Source organism: Emys orbicularis, chromosome 4 (assembly GCF_028017835.1).
Source record: "Emys orbicularis isolate rEmyOrb1 chromosome 4, rEmyOrb1.hap1, whole genome shotgun sequence".
Taxonomy (NCBI): domain Eukaryota; kingdom Metazoa; phylum Chordata; order Testudines; family Emydidae; genus Emys; species Emys orbicularis.
The window spans coordinates 41,001,435-41,018,385 of NC_088686.1; the positions used below are offsets into that span (position 1 = coordinate 41,001,435).

At 45.4% G+C, this 16,951-nt stretch overlaps 1 protein-coding gene across 16 annotated transcripts in view; it reads right to left on the bottom strand.

Moving 5' to 3' along the window:
• Positions 1-16,951, bottom strand: part of NRXN3 (neurexin 3) — a 1,366,589-nt gene that overhangs the window by 734,659 nt on the left and 614,979 nt on the right. For all 16 annotated transcript variants that reach the window (XM_065404047.1, XM_065404046.1, XM_065404048.1 and 13 more), the window contains one exon: positions 16,779-16,898. In XM_065404047.1, coding sequence (XP_065260119.1) covers positions 16,779-16,898 — 120 coding nt within the window. The remainder of the gene's footprint in view (positions 1-16,778; positions 16,899-16,951) is intronic.

Genomic DNA, 16,951 nt, shown 5'->3' on the forward strand with positions numbered 1-16,951 from the left:
CTAGTGGCACTGGACTGGGACTCTGGTTCTATTCCAGCTCTGCCACAGACCGACTGGTGATCATGAACAAGTCCCTTCCCCTCTCAGTGCCTGTTTCCCTATCTGTAAAATGGGGATAATAATATTGACTTCCTTTGTAGAGTGTGTTGATATCGAAGGATGAAAAGAACGATATAAAAGTTCGGTATTATTACTATTCTTTGGCCTGTGAACAGAGCACAGTATGCACAGATGTAGTCATTAGTGGCAGTTATTCACACATTTATTCAAGGAATAATTCTTGCGCCACAGCAGATCACAGTGAATATTCAGAGTTTGCACTGTGCTAGTTACTAGCATGATTTCTGTTCCCTAGGCTGGAGGACCTTCCAGCTGGTAGCACAAATGGACACTGCTACAGTCAGACTTACAATGTGAAATGTGTGTTCAGTGAACATTCAAGCTTGACATTTGCTTTTTGAGAGGATTAGCCCTAGTAAAGCTCAAGCACTCAAGTATGTGGGAAGCAAACTCCAAAGAATCAGGAATATGCTTGGATCAAAACTGGCTTTGAACCAATATAGGTGAGCACATTTTTTCCATCATTCATTTGGCGCTGTGTGCTTACAAGACACACAGACTCCATGGTGCTCTCAGCCTTTGGCCTCTCTGCTCTGATATCATAGAATCATAGAATATCAGGGTTGGAACAGACCTCAGGAGATCATCTAGTCCAACCCCCTTAGATATCGTGAATCCCAATTAGAGCCAAACACAGGATTTGTTTTGATGGAGAAACCTGTCCCCAGTAATTGGCTTGAAACTTTTCCCCAGCCCCCCAAGCACATTCCCCACAGAAGCTACCTATTAGCCATCAGCTGGTCACAATGGTTAGCTATTGGCCTGGGCCAGATCTGAAGCAGCGGATGGCTCCATTGCTAATTCCCTGAGCCATCCGTGTCCTTTCATCACTTCAGTGCAGTTTTAAACAGAAGCTCTCCTTGACAAAGCAGACTCATTGCCTGCTGCACTTGGCAGCTCTTACGATTGAAAAGACGTAGCATGGCGCCAGCAGCAAGTGCCAGAGGGGACTCAGAGCTCTGTTAAAACAAACAAACTAAGCAAAAACTACAAACAAGTGAGCGAGCAAGGCGCCAGGGAAACTTTGCTCAGTGTGTAATAGTTTAAAGACTCAGTCCCTGGAGAATTCAATTCCTTCTGCTCTGATGTGCCCTCCCGCTGTTTAACTGTGAGTTGTGTCGGCTCACAGCTGCTGCTCTCGGCAGGCCCTGGGCTGCCATCAGACAGAGGCACATCTAGAAGATGAGAGGCCTTTCCCCCGCCACTTGAAATGGCAGCCCCTGAGTCCGGGTGGCAGAGCAGTGGATGGAGAAAGTACTGGCCTAATGCAGATTTCCTAACAGAATGAGCCAGGGCAAAAGCCAGACCCAGCTGCAGCTGCCGGTCAGTCAGATGAGATGTCCCCAGGCTGATGTTTACGCTGAGTGCAGAATGCAGAAGAGTTTACTGGGTCGGGTGCCATGTGGATCCGAACCAGAGCACCAGATCCAAAACCCCCTTAAACTTGGGGGGGAAGTTTTCACCCAGATCCTGGCCCTCATCTCAAGGCTTGGATCCTGCTCCAAGAGATGGATCAGAACTGGAATGCCATAGCCAAAACCTGCTCAAACTCTCGGGGCGCATCCTGATCTAGTTGTGCATTCTGTGACTCAGCCCAATCTCTACATGATAATCATTAGATATTTCAGTACAATATCAAGCAGAGGTTAATGTGCTAAGAACCACACCCTTTGGGGCGCTAAAGAATGTCCCTGCATAATCAGGAAACACTCTCAAGTTGTTATCTAAATATCCACAGATACTAAATTCCAAAACACTAAGCCTTAATTTACAGCTGTTGTACTAAAATAGGCATAAGACATCCATGTGCAAGGTGCTCTGGGACATACTGATAAACCCCACAACAATGCCACTCAGCCCTGGTTTAGCACTAGCACATCGCGGCACTGCCAAGTTCACACTTCAGCAGAGGTGTGGGATCGACGGAGAAATCACCAGGGGAACAGCCTCCGAATGAAGGAAAAACACCTGCCCGAGCAGATTGAAGGGTCTTTTAAAACAGAGCTGTTGGTTTTAAGCCTTAGTTCTGGGGTAGGGAGTGAGGGTCAGGAAGAGATTTGTGTTCTCATTAGGTAATTAGCGGTGACTTCAAAAGCTTGCTAGAGGCTCTGAGATGGAAAACTCCTCTTGCCCTAGAGAAGATGCATTACACAGCATTTACCGTGGTTATTTACAGCACAGTCCATCGGATTAATGGCTGCCTGGTAGAAAACTGTAGATTCAGGAGGTCAGGTCCAAATGAGCCCTGAGCTAAGTGAATAACCTTTGCAACAATGATGGAAACTGTCGTTATTTAAAGAAATGCCATCGAGTTTGTTTAAGGCCCGAAGTTTCAGGTGCATGGAATGTGAAGGTTGAAGAAAACCTGACAGGACAATGACTTCACTTGCTCTGCAACAACTCCTCCTCTCTCCTGAGTGCTGCAAACCCAAATCTTACAGCATCATGCTACAGTGCAAGAACCAGAAAGCCAAACCATAAACAGGAAGTGAAAACAGCAAATCCAGTTTCACTGTCCAAACTGAGCAAAGTGCAGACAAAAAACAAACCACATCAGCAGTGAGAAGGAAATCAGGAGTCTTATCCCAAGAGGTGCTGAGATCTGCTGCTATTGACTTTGCTGGGCATTGTGGGTGCTCCACCACCTGCCAGGACCAGGCTCTAAAGAGTTTAAAAACAAAACAAAACACTCTTTTCAACCCCCACTTATGCAGGTAAGGATTTGTGGGTTTTTCCCCATTATGGGGCCCCTGGAGGGTGGAAGGGAAGACAAGTAAGATAGCAGATTGGTGGCAGCAGAAAGATAGGAGAGCAGAAGGACAAGCACTTTGGAAATGCTGAGAACAGGGGCAGTAGAAGAGGTGGAGAAAAATTATTCACTACCGAAGCATCAGGAAATGAGAGGTAGCTTTGTGATGATACCAAGTGTGTGTGTAGTATAGCGGAAACAGCTACAGCTATCACAGGGATGTTATCTCGGGGGATTGGAAACGGGATCTGGTCTTTCACCTCTAAATGACTGGCTTGAATCCAGCCACAAGGCTCTTCTGTGAAATGAGTTGGTGCTATCCATCCAGTTCCTAGAAAACAGGTGGCCAGGCCACTAAAAACCACCCTCCACAGAGACACTCATTGGTTCTGTTATCAACCATCTCAGTGACAAGGTCAAGTATTGAATGGACCATAGACAATCAATTCTCTTTTACCCATGGAAGTTGTCCCTCTCTGTGAGGGTGACACACAATGGTAGCAGCCCAAGTGGAAATTCCAGTAGACTACATTTTATCTCTGTGTTGGCTTCTAAGGATCAATCTCTGTTTATTTCTACTGGAAAGTCAGTAGCTGCAGGAGACCAGTGTTTCTCTCTTCCAAAACCTAGTTGCAAGCTGGATCCAGTTGAAAACTGTTTAACAGGAATTTCCCAGGGAAGTGGCTGTGTGTTGGGGAAACTCAGAACTGCCACTGATTGTGCTTTACCTGCTCTGTGGTTGGAGGATTTCGTCCCTATGGCTGCACCTTCGTCACCACTAAAATTCTTTGGGAAAAGAAAAAAAAAGTCAATTTGTGTGACTAGACAGACCCCCACAACACAAGAGGTGCCTGCACTGTTCTGCTTTTCTGTTTAATAGAGCATTTCCCAAAATGTAACATCTCAGAGAAGCCTTCTGTGGGTTTCCTAAGCCCTCATAAGTGATGGCAAAGCCACAGAGTTGGCTAGGCAAGGAAGGAAAATGGAAACTGCCGAGGGCTGTACACTGCCTGAGGTGATTTCGGAAAACCTCTTTGTGGGATTAATTTGGAGAGGAGAAAAAGGCAGCCGGAGAGAAATAGATTCTAACTTCATTTCAGTCTGCTCCTTTCAACTATTCACCAAGGACCTGGGAAGTCAAACGATGCACTGTGGACAACCTGCAGGACCACAGCACCATCTAGTGGGAGTGAGGAGACCAAGCACTTCAGCACTTGAGACACCTGCTGCTTGGCTTTTCAGCAGCCCCCTCTTCTAACAAATCTCTGTTGAATTTGTGCTTTATTAAAAATAATGTTCATTGCAGATCTATAAAGAACGAATGAACAAACAACTCCCTATTTTTATCTCCCAAACTCATCACTGTTAACATAAACACTGGGGGCCTCTACATAAATAGAGACGCGTGGGCAGAGAACCATCTGCAATGAATGTTACTTGCCATCAGTCCTATTGTAGCTGTGAGCACCCTCTTGTTGCAGGCCTTAACCTACTGTAGTTATGATGAGCACTATCACCAGGCCTCAAAAGCATAACCCTGTCAAACTTTGAGCAGTCCTCCAAATTGAATCAGCCCCGGGGATTTTCATCTTCCTCATCCAAAAAGAAAAAGGGCCCTTTCGAGTTAGAAGGGAGAGCTGGAGAGAAACCCCAGAGGTACATTGTCGCCCTCCACAGTATTGGCTATCAGCACTACAGGTGTCCCTGGATGAAGTGTTACTGAGTGGCAGATATTGCCTGGTTCACTCCCTCCCCCTCAAACTACCTGGACAGAAATGTGAACTTCCTGCCACTAGCAGAGGTAGTTTTGAATGACTAGCTTGGTGTTCTCTCAGGCACTGGTCTTTGGGTTGAAATTTACCCCACTGTAGGAGGTGCGATGCACCAGGTAAAACTCCTGCTAAGGGCTTAAGCATAGGCCCTTGTGCTGGTGTAGGGTGACCAGACAGCAAATGTGGAAAATGGGGACAGGAGGTGGGGGGTAATAGGAGCCTATATAAGAAAAAGACCCCAAAATCAGGACTGCCCCTATAAAATCAGGACATCTGGTCACCCTATGCTGGTGTTATACATGGAAAAGAATTTGGCCCTTTCTGCTGCATCCCAAACACTCTGTAAGAGTCCAACAAACTTTCTCTACCCACAGAAAGGTTCAACAGCCATCTAAGTTCTGGCATGAAGATCTGAGATAGCTTTTATTTCAGCCTGAGCCCCAGAAATTGGCTTCAAGGCTAGGGCCTCAACATGTTCCTTGGTGCTATGTCCATTCTACTTTAAACGAACTGAGCAATGGGTCTTCCAAAGCACTTCCCTGCAGAGGCTACTTCAGAGCCTGGTGGATGCCCCTGTTAGGGCATTTCCTCAGATACATCTGAACTTCCTTGCACTTTATAAGAGTTTATATGAGAGGCATTTCTAATGAGCAGGCACAGGGCCATCCTTAGGATTTATGGGGCGTTATGCAGTATTATTAAACTGGTGCCCGCGGACCCCCAGAAGAACCCCCCCCCCATTGCTGACACACACTGAGCTTCGTACGCAGCAGACACTGTGGCAGCCTGGGCTCGCAGCCTGGTAGGGGAGAGGGGAAGCAGGAAAGGATACCGAGCCGCCCGGCCCACCTCACAGCAGCAGAGAATCACAGCTCCTCGCAGAGACCCCTGTACCCTCTACCTCATGCAGAATGAGCCGCACCGGCGCATTCGGCTCTGTGAATACGGCCCCTGCCTAAGGGGACTGCAGGACGCGCTTGGTGTGTGGGAGCTGACCTGCTCTTACCTGCTGTCCCGGTGGTGCCCCAAAGTTTTGGGTGCCCTACGCAGCCGCGTATGCTGCGTATGCCTAAGGACGGCCCTGAGCAGGCATGAGCTGAACGACACAAACCTTCAACCTCACACACCACCACATTATGCTGGTCTGAATGTACTGGTGCAGGTTTTGATGTTGACAGCACACAGAGTGAACCTACTCTTGCAAAGGGCAGGAGAAAAGAGAGAGAGATACTGCTGATTTGCATACATTATATGTAACTCACTATCCCCAGTACAAACTCCTACCATGAGCTGGGGCTAACCAATGGGAAGCATGGGGAGATCTGCCTCACGTCACCTCTCATTGTGAAGGCCCTTGTAACCCCACAGAATGTGAAGTATTGTTAGGGAATACACCAAGCAACAGACTATCTAGCTGTGGGATGGAGTGTGTTGAATACACAGCAAAGTAGTTTGTATTTGAAAAACAGAAGTGCTCTTTAAGCATACAGTACTATTATTAGCATTAGCCTTCATGCATTGACTAGGTGTTTGTGTAGATTTTCTGGACTGAAAAATTACAGGATTGGAAATATAACTCACAACAACAGTGCGTGGTCCTTATCCCTCATCCACCATGAAATAGCTGGACTGCCTACAGAGGTTTATGGAGCTGACACTGCCTGTCAAACACTAGCTCTCAGAACTTTAGCTCAAAAGCAGTGTAAATTCATGGCTTTAGATTCAGAGGTCCTGGGTTCAATCCCCAGATAACCCACCAGAGCATCGTTACCAAAACCAAGCAGAGAAAATAATCTGTTGATTTCAGCATGGGAGCACTCAAGGCTCCATTGAGCACTCTCCCTGGTTTAGATTCCTAAACTCACTCCTGAACCACAAATACTCATCAGGGCTGACAATCTGCATTCCTAGGTGGAAGAAATCTGACTATTGAAGCCTCAGATATTTAAAAAAACAAAACAAAAGCACAGTGATAGATCCCTCTGCAGCATTGAGTGGTCTTCCCCTCCCCTGTGGGAAAATCAGTGGCAGATGAACTATTAAAAGACACAGATGCTTCTTCGGGACCTACAAACTGCATGACTGATGGCCTGTGATATCTGCCATCCATCTTCATCATTTGCCTGAGATCAGCAGGGCAGAGATGTAGCAGGCAGAAGGTCATTTACTCCAATTTGGGGGTGGGGGGGAAGCTATGACAGATAGTTATGGGAAGCCAGCAAACTTGACACCAGCTTTGCAGTGGCCAAGCTATGCAATTAAGGTTCAAAGCAGAGGCAGGAGAAGAGGAGGAGAACTCTGACCATGTTTCTTTTAAGACGACAGGCCAGACAGTGTTTCTTTAACAGAAAGAAACAGTTTGTGTTTGGCAGGTGTATTATTAACACTCGAGTCAAATAAAGTTATTCTAGTTCTGGGGTTTGGCTACAAGACCTAGGAGAGCTCCTCAACTAAACCAAATCAGCAATTATTCCCATGATGGAAACGGTTGTTGCTAAGAAGGCCCGGTACAAACTCACCCTCACTTAGTTACCCTTTGCTCTCTCATGGAAGGAGCTATTCACTGCCTCAGGTCTCAGTTTTGCACCCCCGAAGCTCCAATACTGGAGTGCGCCTAATCCCATATAGTTATGGGACAGCACTGCAGGTACACACTTGTCAAAGTACTACATACGTCTTGTGACCTGCAATGTTATGCAGCTCATCTTAATGCAGAGCATTAGAGGGTCTCACAAGGATTCAGACCTAAAAGCTGACAGGTGATCTGTAATGAACCTATGGCTCAGTAAGGTACAGGGTCGGCTCCTTCACATACCCACGAACAAAGCTGCGTTTCTATTAACAGTTCTCTGCTGCAGACAGCTATTGTCACTCATTTCATTATTTCATTCTTGCCTTATTGCTGATGAGCTGAAAGGACAAAGAAGAGATCTCTCTCTTCAGTGTTTGGTCCATGAGGGAAGTTCTCCGTGCTGTAGAGAATCTTTACATGGGTTACTGGAAGTCCCACTCTCCAGTCCCAATTTTTCTCAAGGCACAGCTTCTCTAAGCAGTGAAACACCTCCAGACAATCAAATCCATCCAAAAGCCCTCCCCCCCACCACAGCCCACTTCACAGGTACCCACACAGCCAACCTCAATCTGCCCCTTGGGGATCATTAGTATGATAACTGTAATTAAGATTGTGTGTCTAATCCCCAGTGTTCCACAGCTGAGCCTATTATACCAGCTCCTGGGTAACAAGCCTGTAATGTTACAGATATGTCTCCATGTACAGCTAAGCTCCACTGGAGATCAATAGGCAGCCATCTTCCAATGACAGGCAATAATTAGCGCATTAGGCAGCTTGGATAATGAACAAGAATCTCCTCCAGGACCTTTCATTTCCCTCTGCCTTAGGTTTTTCCTGTCAAGAACTTTCATCATAAAAAAGGGGAGAAAAACACAGACTGGATCTCTCTCTCTCTCTCTTACACAGACCTGGACTTACTTATGGGCTCAAGATCTATCCCAAAAAGGACAAAATTCTAGCACAGACTGTCTGTGCATGCTGGCATTCTTATGGCTTCTGGGCACAATGTTGGACCCTGCAAATACTTCATGGTATAGATTGTCCAAATTAGGACTGTGATTTTAAAAGCGATCTTTAGTCTAGTGTACAGACACTTCACTTCCTAAAAATCTGATAAAAGTCTCAATCAGATTCAGGGAGATTTTCATCTCAGTGATTCTGGTATAAATCCCAAGTAACTCTACAGAAATCAGTGGCATTACTCTGTGTTTATACTGGTGCAATTATGAACAGAATCTGGCCCATAAAAGCTAGAGATGGAACAGACCTATTTAGATCCACATCTATCCATCCCCACTGTTAGGAGTGTTAGTGATGATAATGTAGTATTCAGGCCTGTATATTTGCCTGAGAGAGAATTTTGGGTCTTGTTTGCCCATTTGACTTTTGATATTTTTATATTCTTACTAACATGTGTGAACAAAGAACAAAGACACTGTGTGTTACATCTGCCCACAAGCAGATGGGGTGATAAGAGATAGAGCTAAAGTGTTGCTGGGTAGAGTGGGAGTTTAATATACGAGCGCACATTTGAAGGACAGTTCTGCCTCAACTTTTCTCCCGAGATAAGGTCAAGCAACCAGTCGGGAGGGGCAAGGAGGAGGGAGAGAAGGTATAAGAAACACTAAAAGCCAAAGAAATGTCTAGCCCTGACTGAAACACAACCTCACTCCTTACCCCTCCCATGGGATACAAAAGAGGTGGTACTGAAGCCCCCAGACCCAGGAACCTCCAAAACAGAACATCACCATAAATTGTAAGGGATGGGACCAAGGGCTGTGCACTACAGGTATAATTATGCCTGCTAAGGAAAGGGAAACTGGGACAGTGAGAAAAAAGGCTCTACAGGCATGTAGAGCTATGGACGTGCTTGCCTGATTAACCCCAATAAACACTGCATTGACTGCACTTCGGACTTTTGGTCTTCTGCTTTCTGTCTGCGTGACAAGAACCAGGGGAAGGGTGAAGGGAAAGCCTTTAACACCCACCTGCTAGTTCAGGGTTGCTCTTTACAGGCTATTTTCCAGTCTTGTTCAGCTGCTGGAGTAAGAGCAGGATGCAGATGATTAACTTTGCGTATCTTTCCATCACCTCCCCCTCTCCAAAGTCCAGATTGTTCAGTTCCACTCCATGTGATGTCCCAGCATGCTTTATACTGGTGGCATCATAGCTAACAGAAAACCTGCTAAAGCGTTGAGCCAAACAATTTTAGGTTGGCATCTACACAAAGTGACTTCCAAAGGATTCAACTCAGCACAGCGTAACTTAAGAGAACGGTCTGGTCTTTACCTAAGGGTCCATCAACATCCATTTGCCCTAAATTTCCAAGATTACCACCACACCAGTCTATTGAGAAGAGATTCAGATAAAGGCTCTCAGAGAGGAGGATGTTGGTGAGTGTGGAGAATATTATGGTGTTTCCCTCGAGTTTTAAACCTGCTATTGCTGATTCTGTATCCCAGAACCAGTAAGCTGGACAAACGCAAGTCATTAAAAGGCAAAAAAGCAGGTGGGTTTAAAGTCTAAAGTAAATCCATTGAAAGCTCCTTTTAAACTTTCATATATCGAAGGCTGTAAAGGCCTTCAGTATTGTATTGTATTCTACAGCTAATGGAGTTTCTGTTTGCAGATCACCTTCAATAGATGTGGGCAGTTTGGGGGGCACAGCACACCAATTTTGTGGCAACATCAACTTGTGGGAATGCCTGGTCATAGCAGCACCTCTCAGAACACATAGATAGGCCACCAGTGAAATCTACCATCTCTGAGTCCAGCCTTTACGCTTCATAGTGGGGATGAAACGTCTATGATCAAACTATCCACAATGAAAGCCACAAGATGTCGACAATGACCCGCAGAAAATGTCACATGGCAAAATAGTGCCTATGACGGGTGCCAAGCTATGGAGAGGCTTGTCAAGACTGGTTTATAAGAGTGGCATACACACAGAACAAAGTCAGGAAGAGAGAAAAGTAACTTCTAGTGCATCTTGTTCAAAGGTTGCTACTGAAGCTGCTGTTACTGCCACCTGTATAAACCCTCTTCCTTTCCATCCCATCAAACTCTGTGGCATCACTGGACCATAGCTTATGTGGTGACAGCAGCCAGGTGTGCACAGATACCAGTGACTGATTGCAGCTCTTCTATCAAACGCTCCCTGTGCCAAGCTGCTGATGCAGTAGTAATTAGATTACCCACTCGAGTGCTAAAGAGCTAGCTGCATTTGGGGGAGCAGGAAAGAGTAAGTTTGCCAGGCTCTCTGTTGGAAAGAAGGAAATGGTTTTCAGTCTGAGCACCTGAGGGAGAAGTGCAAAGGTGCGGGAGAGAACATTCCAGGGACAGCTGCCCCCAAACTCCCTCCTTAACACAAATCTCACCCAAAACATTTAGGTCCAAATTCACCACAGTGTTAACATGGCTAACCCTCAGGGATGACTCCAGATGGGTGCATGGTAAGTACGCCAACTGGACTCGCTTTCAAACAAGCTCTTGACCTGCATCCCAGAGAGACACTTTACAGGTGCGATTTCAGGGTGAACTTGCTCTCCTGCTTACCGAAAGGCAACAAAACCTTCTTAACCACTTGAGTGCTGGAACAAATACACGTTATTTATGATATAGCAGAGAGGCGAACGGAGCTTTACAAAGCATGAAAGGCAGATACCTGTCCTGAAGATAGTACAGTTCCAGACACAACACAGCAAGTGATGGCAAACAGTTAAACGAGGGAGGAAGAACAAAGGTCATGACCAGTAATGATCATGTGATTTATATTGCATGCTGAGTACACAGCCACATTTATATCTTCTTCCGCCTGCCTCTTCTTATTTTGGAAAGATGAGGTCAGTAAGGCACAGGGGCAGAGAACAGTATCAGAAGGCCAATTGACAGCAAAGAGGAATTGGAAGGAGGAGAGTGAGGATGCTTGATTGACTGGATCAGGCAGGCAGTTCTGGTTATAGCAGGTGACGTAAAAAGGCACTGAGGAGAGAGGGGATGAAAGAGATGAAGGAAGGAGCAAGGTGAGAGGAGTGGAGGAGAGGGGAGGATGCCTGCTCTGCTCTAATAAGGCCTGATTCATGTGAGTTGAATCAGAGGTGGCTTTTGCTTCATGTAGGGTGGACTTCGCTACAGGGTATTATCTGCACGCTGGGGCGGGGATGGGGGAGAGGGTGTTTTTTTTTATTTAAACAGCTAATCAGTTTAGCCATACACGACTAATGAAGCACGTGCAGATTTATTTCCGACATACCAGCAGCCTCTCAGTGCATACTGCTCTCAGTATCAATAAGTAATAAGCTGGCCACATTACAGATGAATGGGTGATAATTAAACATGGGCAACAAAAGGGCTTCTGCAAAAAAATCAAGGTGAACCAATGGAGATGAAGTTACAACGAGGTTACGAAGCCTGGTCACCAGGTAATTGGCCCACTGGCAACAACAATCACTGAGAAGGGGGGAAAGTGCTCACCTCTGAGTCACAGCTATTTTTTGTGGTCGGATTAAAACCTATGGCTGCTCAGTGGCATAGATGAAATGAGCTTGGAGGGAAAAGGATCTTAGTCCCGTTCTCTGAGGCAGGTGAGCACTTCATAAAAAGCCCTCATCATTACTGCTTTAACTGTCCTCCTTGCTGGGAGTCTCAGCAGAGAATCCAGGGACTGAATGTCACATGGAGGCTAAATCTCCATTTCATTACTGAAGGTCAGGGTTGTACCACATTCTTTAGGCGGGATGAGTCAAGTTTGTCCTGTCACTGCTCATTGTCCACCTACTCTACAGGCCTTCGGACTCTGGAGTTGTCAATCTAGCACCTATCAACAGTGCTAAATTCACTCAATGTAAAAAACGCAAAGTGCAGAGGAAGATGGCAGGGCCACAATGTTCACAGATGGCCTGTTCCTACTTCCCTGTTATTAGGCCCATCACATTCTGACCTTTATTCAAAAGTTTTGTTCTGAGATTTATTCAGAAACTGCTAATTTTGGCGCTGACATTTTTAACTGAGCTGAAGGACAAGAGAGCTCCACTAACATGAACCAGCCCCCCGTCAAATACAGAGCTGGAGTTCAGGAGGGCTTGATCATGACAAAGCCATTACTATATGAATGAGTCACATGCATGGAGGAAGTAACCCTGCCTCCCTCTCTCCTCTCCCCCACCCCACACACACTAATGGGATTCACCAGATCAAAGAAGCAGTGCATGGGTTATAAATCACATGGAAAGGGTCCTTTGATGAAAAATGCTGCCAGTTACTGTGAAATGAACAACAGTCCCATATTACCACTTCCCCAGGCAACAGAACGAGCACGTCTCACCTACTAGCACCAATGTTCGAGTAAGAAGATCGCTCTGTTTGTAGCAATGCACACTTTGGAAGTGTGAGAGAAGATATACAAAGGATGGGCAAACATGGACTGCTTCTTTTTCCTGCAGACTGAATGGAAAACTTGTTTTAACAGCTTGGATCAATATTACAACCTATAATTTTAAAAATAAATAAATAAAACTAGAAATCTGCTCGATAGCCAGCAGACAGACTTAACAACGACTCCACCAGACAGCTGTTTGGAAAGGTGCTTTACACTCTCCTGTTTGCTCTAGCCACGCCGCTAGCTATCGATCTGTTACAGACAATGAGCCTCTATTAATACACACCTGAATCAGCCTGGTGACTCCTCCTGAAAACATTTGCCATCTACATGAGACACAGAGTAACTAGCAGCTCTCTGTGAGATGTAGTTTCATCCCGCCCCGCTGCATTCCCTTTAGCTGGATCTGTGAAGCCTAGCTTTATATGACTTCACTATAGAGGACGATCTGATGGTCTGACTACAGGGATATGGGGCACATTATAGTTCCATGACCAAGATTACAGACAACAATTTTTGCAGATGGTACGTCTCAAGTTACTGGGAGCCTGGAATGAATACCTTAAAGGTCCAGTGTTAAAGTAAAGACCTAGGCTATGTCTACACTATAAACTTACGCTGGCATAACTTATTCAGGGGTGTGAATAAACCACTCCCTAGCGACATAAATTGCACCAACCTAAGCACTGGTGTGGACAGCACGGTCGATGGAAGAGCTTCTCCTGCGGACATAGCTACTGCCTCTGGTGGAGGTAGTTTTGTTCTGCCAACAGGAGAGCTCTCCCCTGTCACCACAGAGCGTTGTATGTTTAGACAAGTCCTTTGTGTCTTTACTGAACAAATCTAGCTAGGCTGGGAGGCTCCATAGATCTGACTTATTCGATTGCACTGACATTGTGTCCTAATTTGGAAATTCAGTACCTTAGCAGCACACGAAAAAGTCTTGCATTTGGATGCTCAATGTGACAGGTAGGCATGTCAATGCCTGATTAATATCCATAAGTGCCAAGTGTAGCATCCTAATGCTGGATTCCTCCACCTTATCAAGCTGCCCACATTTGAAAGTTGGGTTGCAGGTCAAAAAGACTGGACCAATTGACCAGAATTGCTCCATCATTAACGAGTAGCAGTCCCAGGTGGGAGCAGAATTGAACCCAAATTTCCAGAACTTTAGACATTTCTTTGACTCTCCCACACACTCTCACTGTTTGCAGTTTTAGTACAGATCAGTATCCAAGGCAGAAACCAGGAAACCAGTAGCACTAGATCATGACTGATTACACATTTTTACAGCCCATATTCTAAAATTATTCATTGTTTTCTAACCAGCTTGTACACTATACAATGTATCTTTTTTTTTTTCCATTTACATCCAAACTGGGAAGTGCAATAGCAGCAGAGAGTCCATTCCAGAAAGGTACAGAAAGTCCTAGTTGTGGGATTGAATTAGACTAATTGCTCCAAGTGAGGATTACTATGTCACCAAGCCTTCTTGAGCACCGGTCAACACAGAAGACTCCTTCAGTCTGCAAGGTTTATGCTAGCAAGTTACAATTCACACCTACTGGTTACTGGGGACTAGATAAAGCAGCTATTGAGAGATTCATTTAAATGGACTAGCTGTGCCATTTATCCATCCCACAGTATTACTGAAATGTGCTGCACTGAATCTATCCCAGTGCAGTCATCCCAACGAGTACATGTGTGCTATTTATCGAAATGGAATGAGAAAGCAGTTAATCTGGGCCAAATTTTGCTTTCATATACAGTGGCATAAATCTGTAGTAACTCCACTGATTAGTCTTCAACATAAAATGGGTACTGCAGCCATGCACTTACACCAGTGCAAGAGTAGAAATTGACCCTAATGTATTTATTTGATGACCATCTACCAAAATAACAGAGACAGACTGTTTAAAAAAACTTCTTGAGCCAGCAGTTTCTAACACATTCCTAAATGGCAACTAAGGCTACAGCTTGTGTAGAGGAAGGTTTCAGAGTGGGCTATTTTCTCCTGCCAGCCACCCCACTAAATCCAATTCACATGACACATAATTCACTCTCATAATACGATACTAGCACTTCTGTTTGAATCAGACAAGGTGTAATAAGAAACATGTTGAACAGACATGGAAGAAGAGCCAACTGCAGCAACCCTTGCTTTGTAGCAGAAGTGAGGTGACCAGTGACAGGAAAAGGCATCTCAAGCCTCAATGCTTGGCAGAGATTTTTAACACAACAAGATGGCACACGTACCTTGTGCAGATCCCAGCTGGACTCTTGCTGCCTTGGAGCAGTCAGTGTGACTTACCTTCCCAGCTCTTTTTCAGACAAACATCCTCCCGCGAGCATTTCCGATTCACTGGCAAGGGCACATACAAGCACCCGCTGGCATTTGGAAGCTGGTCACCGCATCTGAGTCACCATCACTCAGATCAAACTACTCTCTGACTGCCCTGCATGGCTTTCCAGCTGCCAGCTTCAAAGTGGCAAGGCATGCCCAATTACAGACTCAGGAACCTGGCTTGTTGACACTTCAGAGCCTGCCTGAATTCATTAGCAACAGTGTAACAAGGGCACGGCAACACTCTGGAGCCCGGAAGCCCATTAGGAACAAGGAAGAACACAATGTCAATAATCCCTTTAGAGCTCTCCAAGGCACTCACTTAAATGCTGCTTAATAGATTCCAACCTAGGGTTTCCTCTACGCTACTAGCCTTATAACATGATTTGCTTAGCAAGCTGAAACTGAACGACAGAGCAGTGCTCAGAAGTGGGGGACTAGCGACCAGATGTGACAAACAGGGAGCTACACTGGTCATTTTATGAAAGAGTGGAAGAGAACTACGGGGAGAGAGGTCAGCATGGCAAGGAGATAGTGATGGTGTCTGCTATGCAGCCCGAGAGCAGAGCTTACCTGCCCATTGGCCCAGACAATGCTGTGAATCTCTTTTCAAACAGAACACTGGTAGACACCCTGGGCCAAAATGTGCTCTCATTGATTTGTGGAAGGCCAAGCTTCACAGCCCATGAGAGGAATGGGAATGTGGGGGGGTACTTTTGAGGATCCCCTCTTTGGGGAGAATTTCAGTCCCAGAGGTTTGGTCGGACAGTTCCAGTGGGCAAGGGTAGAAATGTTACTAGTACCTGGTGTTACTAGTACCTAGTACTTAATCAGCCAGACCTTTGAAACTCTAATAAAAACATATTGTAAATGTTGTTATTTAAATCATCATGATTCAGTACTGGTCCAAAGTTCTCGAGCGCACAATGCTGTACTAGCTGCAGTATTCACTCAAAATGAATGAGCACTACAGTAAATACAGCACAATACTGTACGTATTGTAGTACTGGCCCACAATGCCGTACTTACTCCTGTGTTCTGGACCACTGCAGTAACACACTGTATTTCATAAAATAAAGGAAATTGGACGTGATGGTCCTGAACCCAGCTGCTTCCTTTAGATGTCAGCAAAGGCTGTTGAAGGAGGGGAAATTATCTACACACAGTTCACAATTTTTTCAACTTCATTATTAATCAGAGGCCTTAGGGCAGATCTGATGAGGGGAGAACACTCAATGTCTTGGAGCTCAACATTTGGAGGAATACAATTACATTGCTCTTCCACATTTAATCTCCCATCCCAATTTTAACCAAAGCACTTCAGTAATCGGAGCCCAGATCTCCATATTTACAGAAAGCCAGCACTTCAAGAATCCTTGTTATTCTCAGAGTGGAGTGATGTTCAGCGGTTTCATCTGGGGACGACGACTTTATCATAGGGATTCAGATGAAAACAAACCCAAAACAAGACTCTGACCACAAAACTATATGAACCAAAACGTGCCAAGTTTTGTACAAGTCTAATTATTACCCAGCATGTGTAATTAAGCCTGGTTTCTGTAAACCCAGACATTCAGTGGTCATTGTCATTAGATCCCTTTGTAAAAATGAACACAGGAAGTGCACATTCAGCAAGGATTACATTAAAACTAGATCAAAGACAAAATAGTCTACTGGATATTGCTTCAAGGAATCTGGCCTTTTAAGTTGCTTTCTATGAAGCAGATGATTTGGCTTTGCTATTGGGAAAGCTGTGTTCTGGAAGTACCCACCCTAATTGTTTTCTATGCCCCCGCAACACACACCTCCCAACTAAGTCCCAGACAGGAAAAGCTGGCACTCACGGTCATTGCACTGGCTCCCAGAGTATGAAGTCATGGAACAGTCGCAGGTAAAACCTTCCCATTGTTGATTACAGATGCCCTGATTTGCACAGGAATCTTCTTGGCAGGTGGTGCTCGGTCCTGGAAATGGGACAAGAAGGAAAGCGTGAGACAAAGCCAGGAGGAATGGTTAA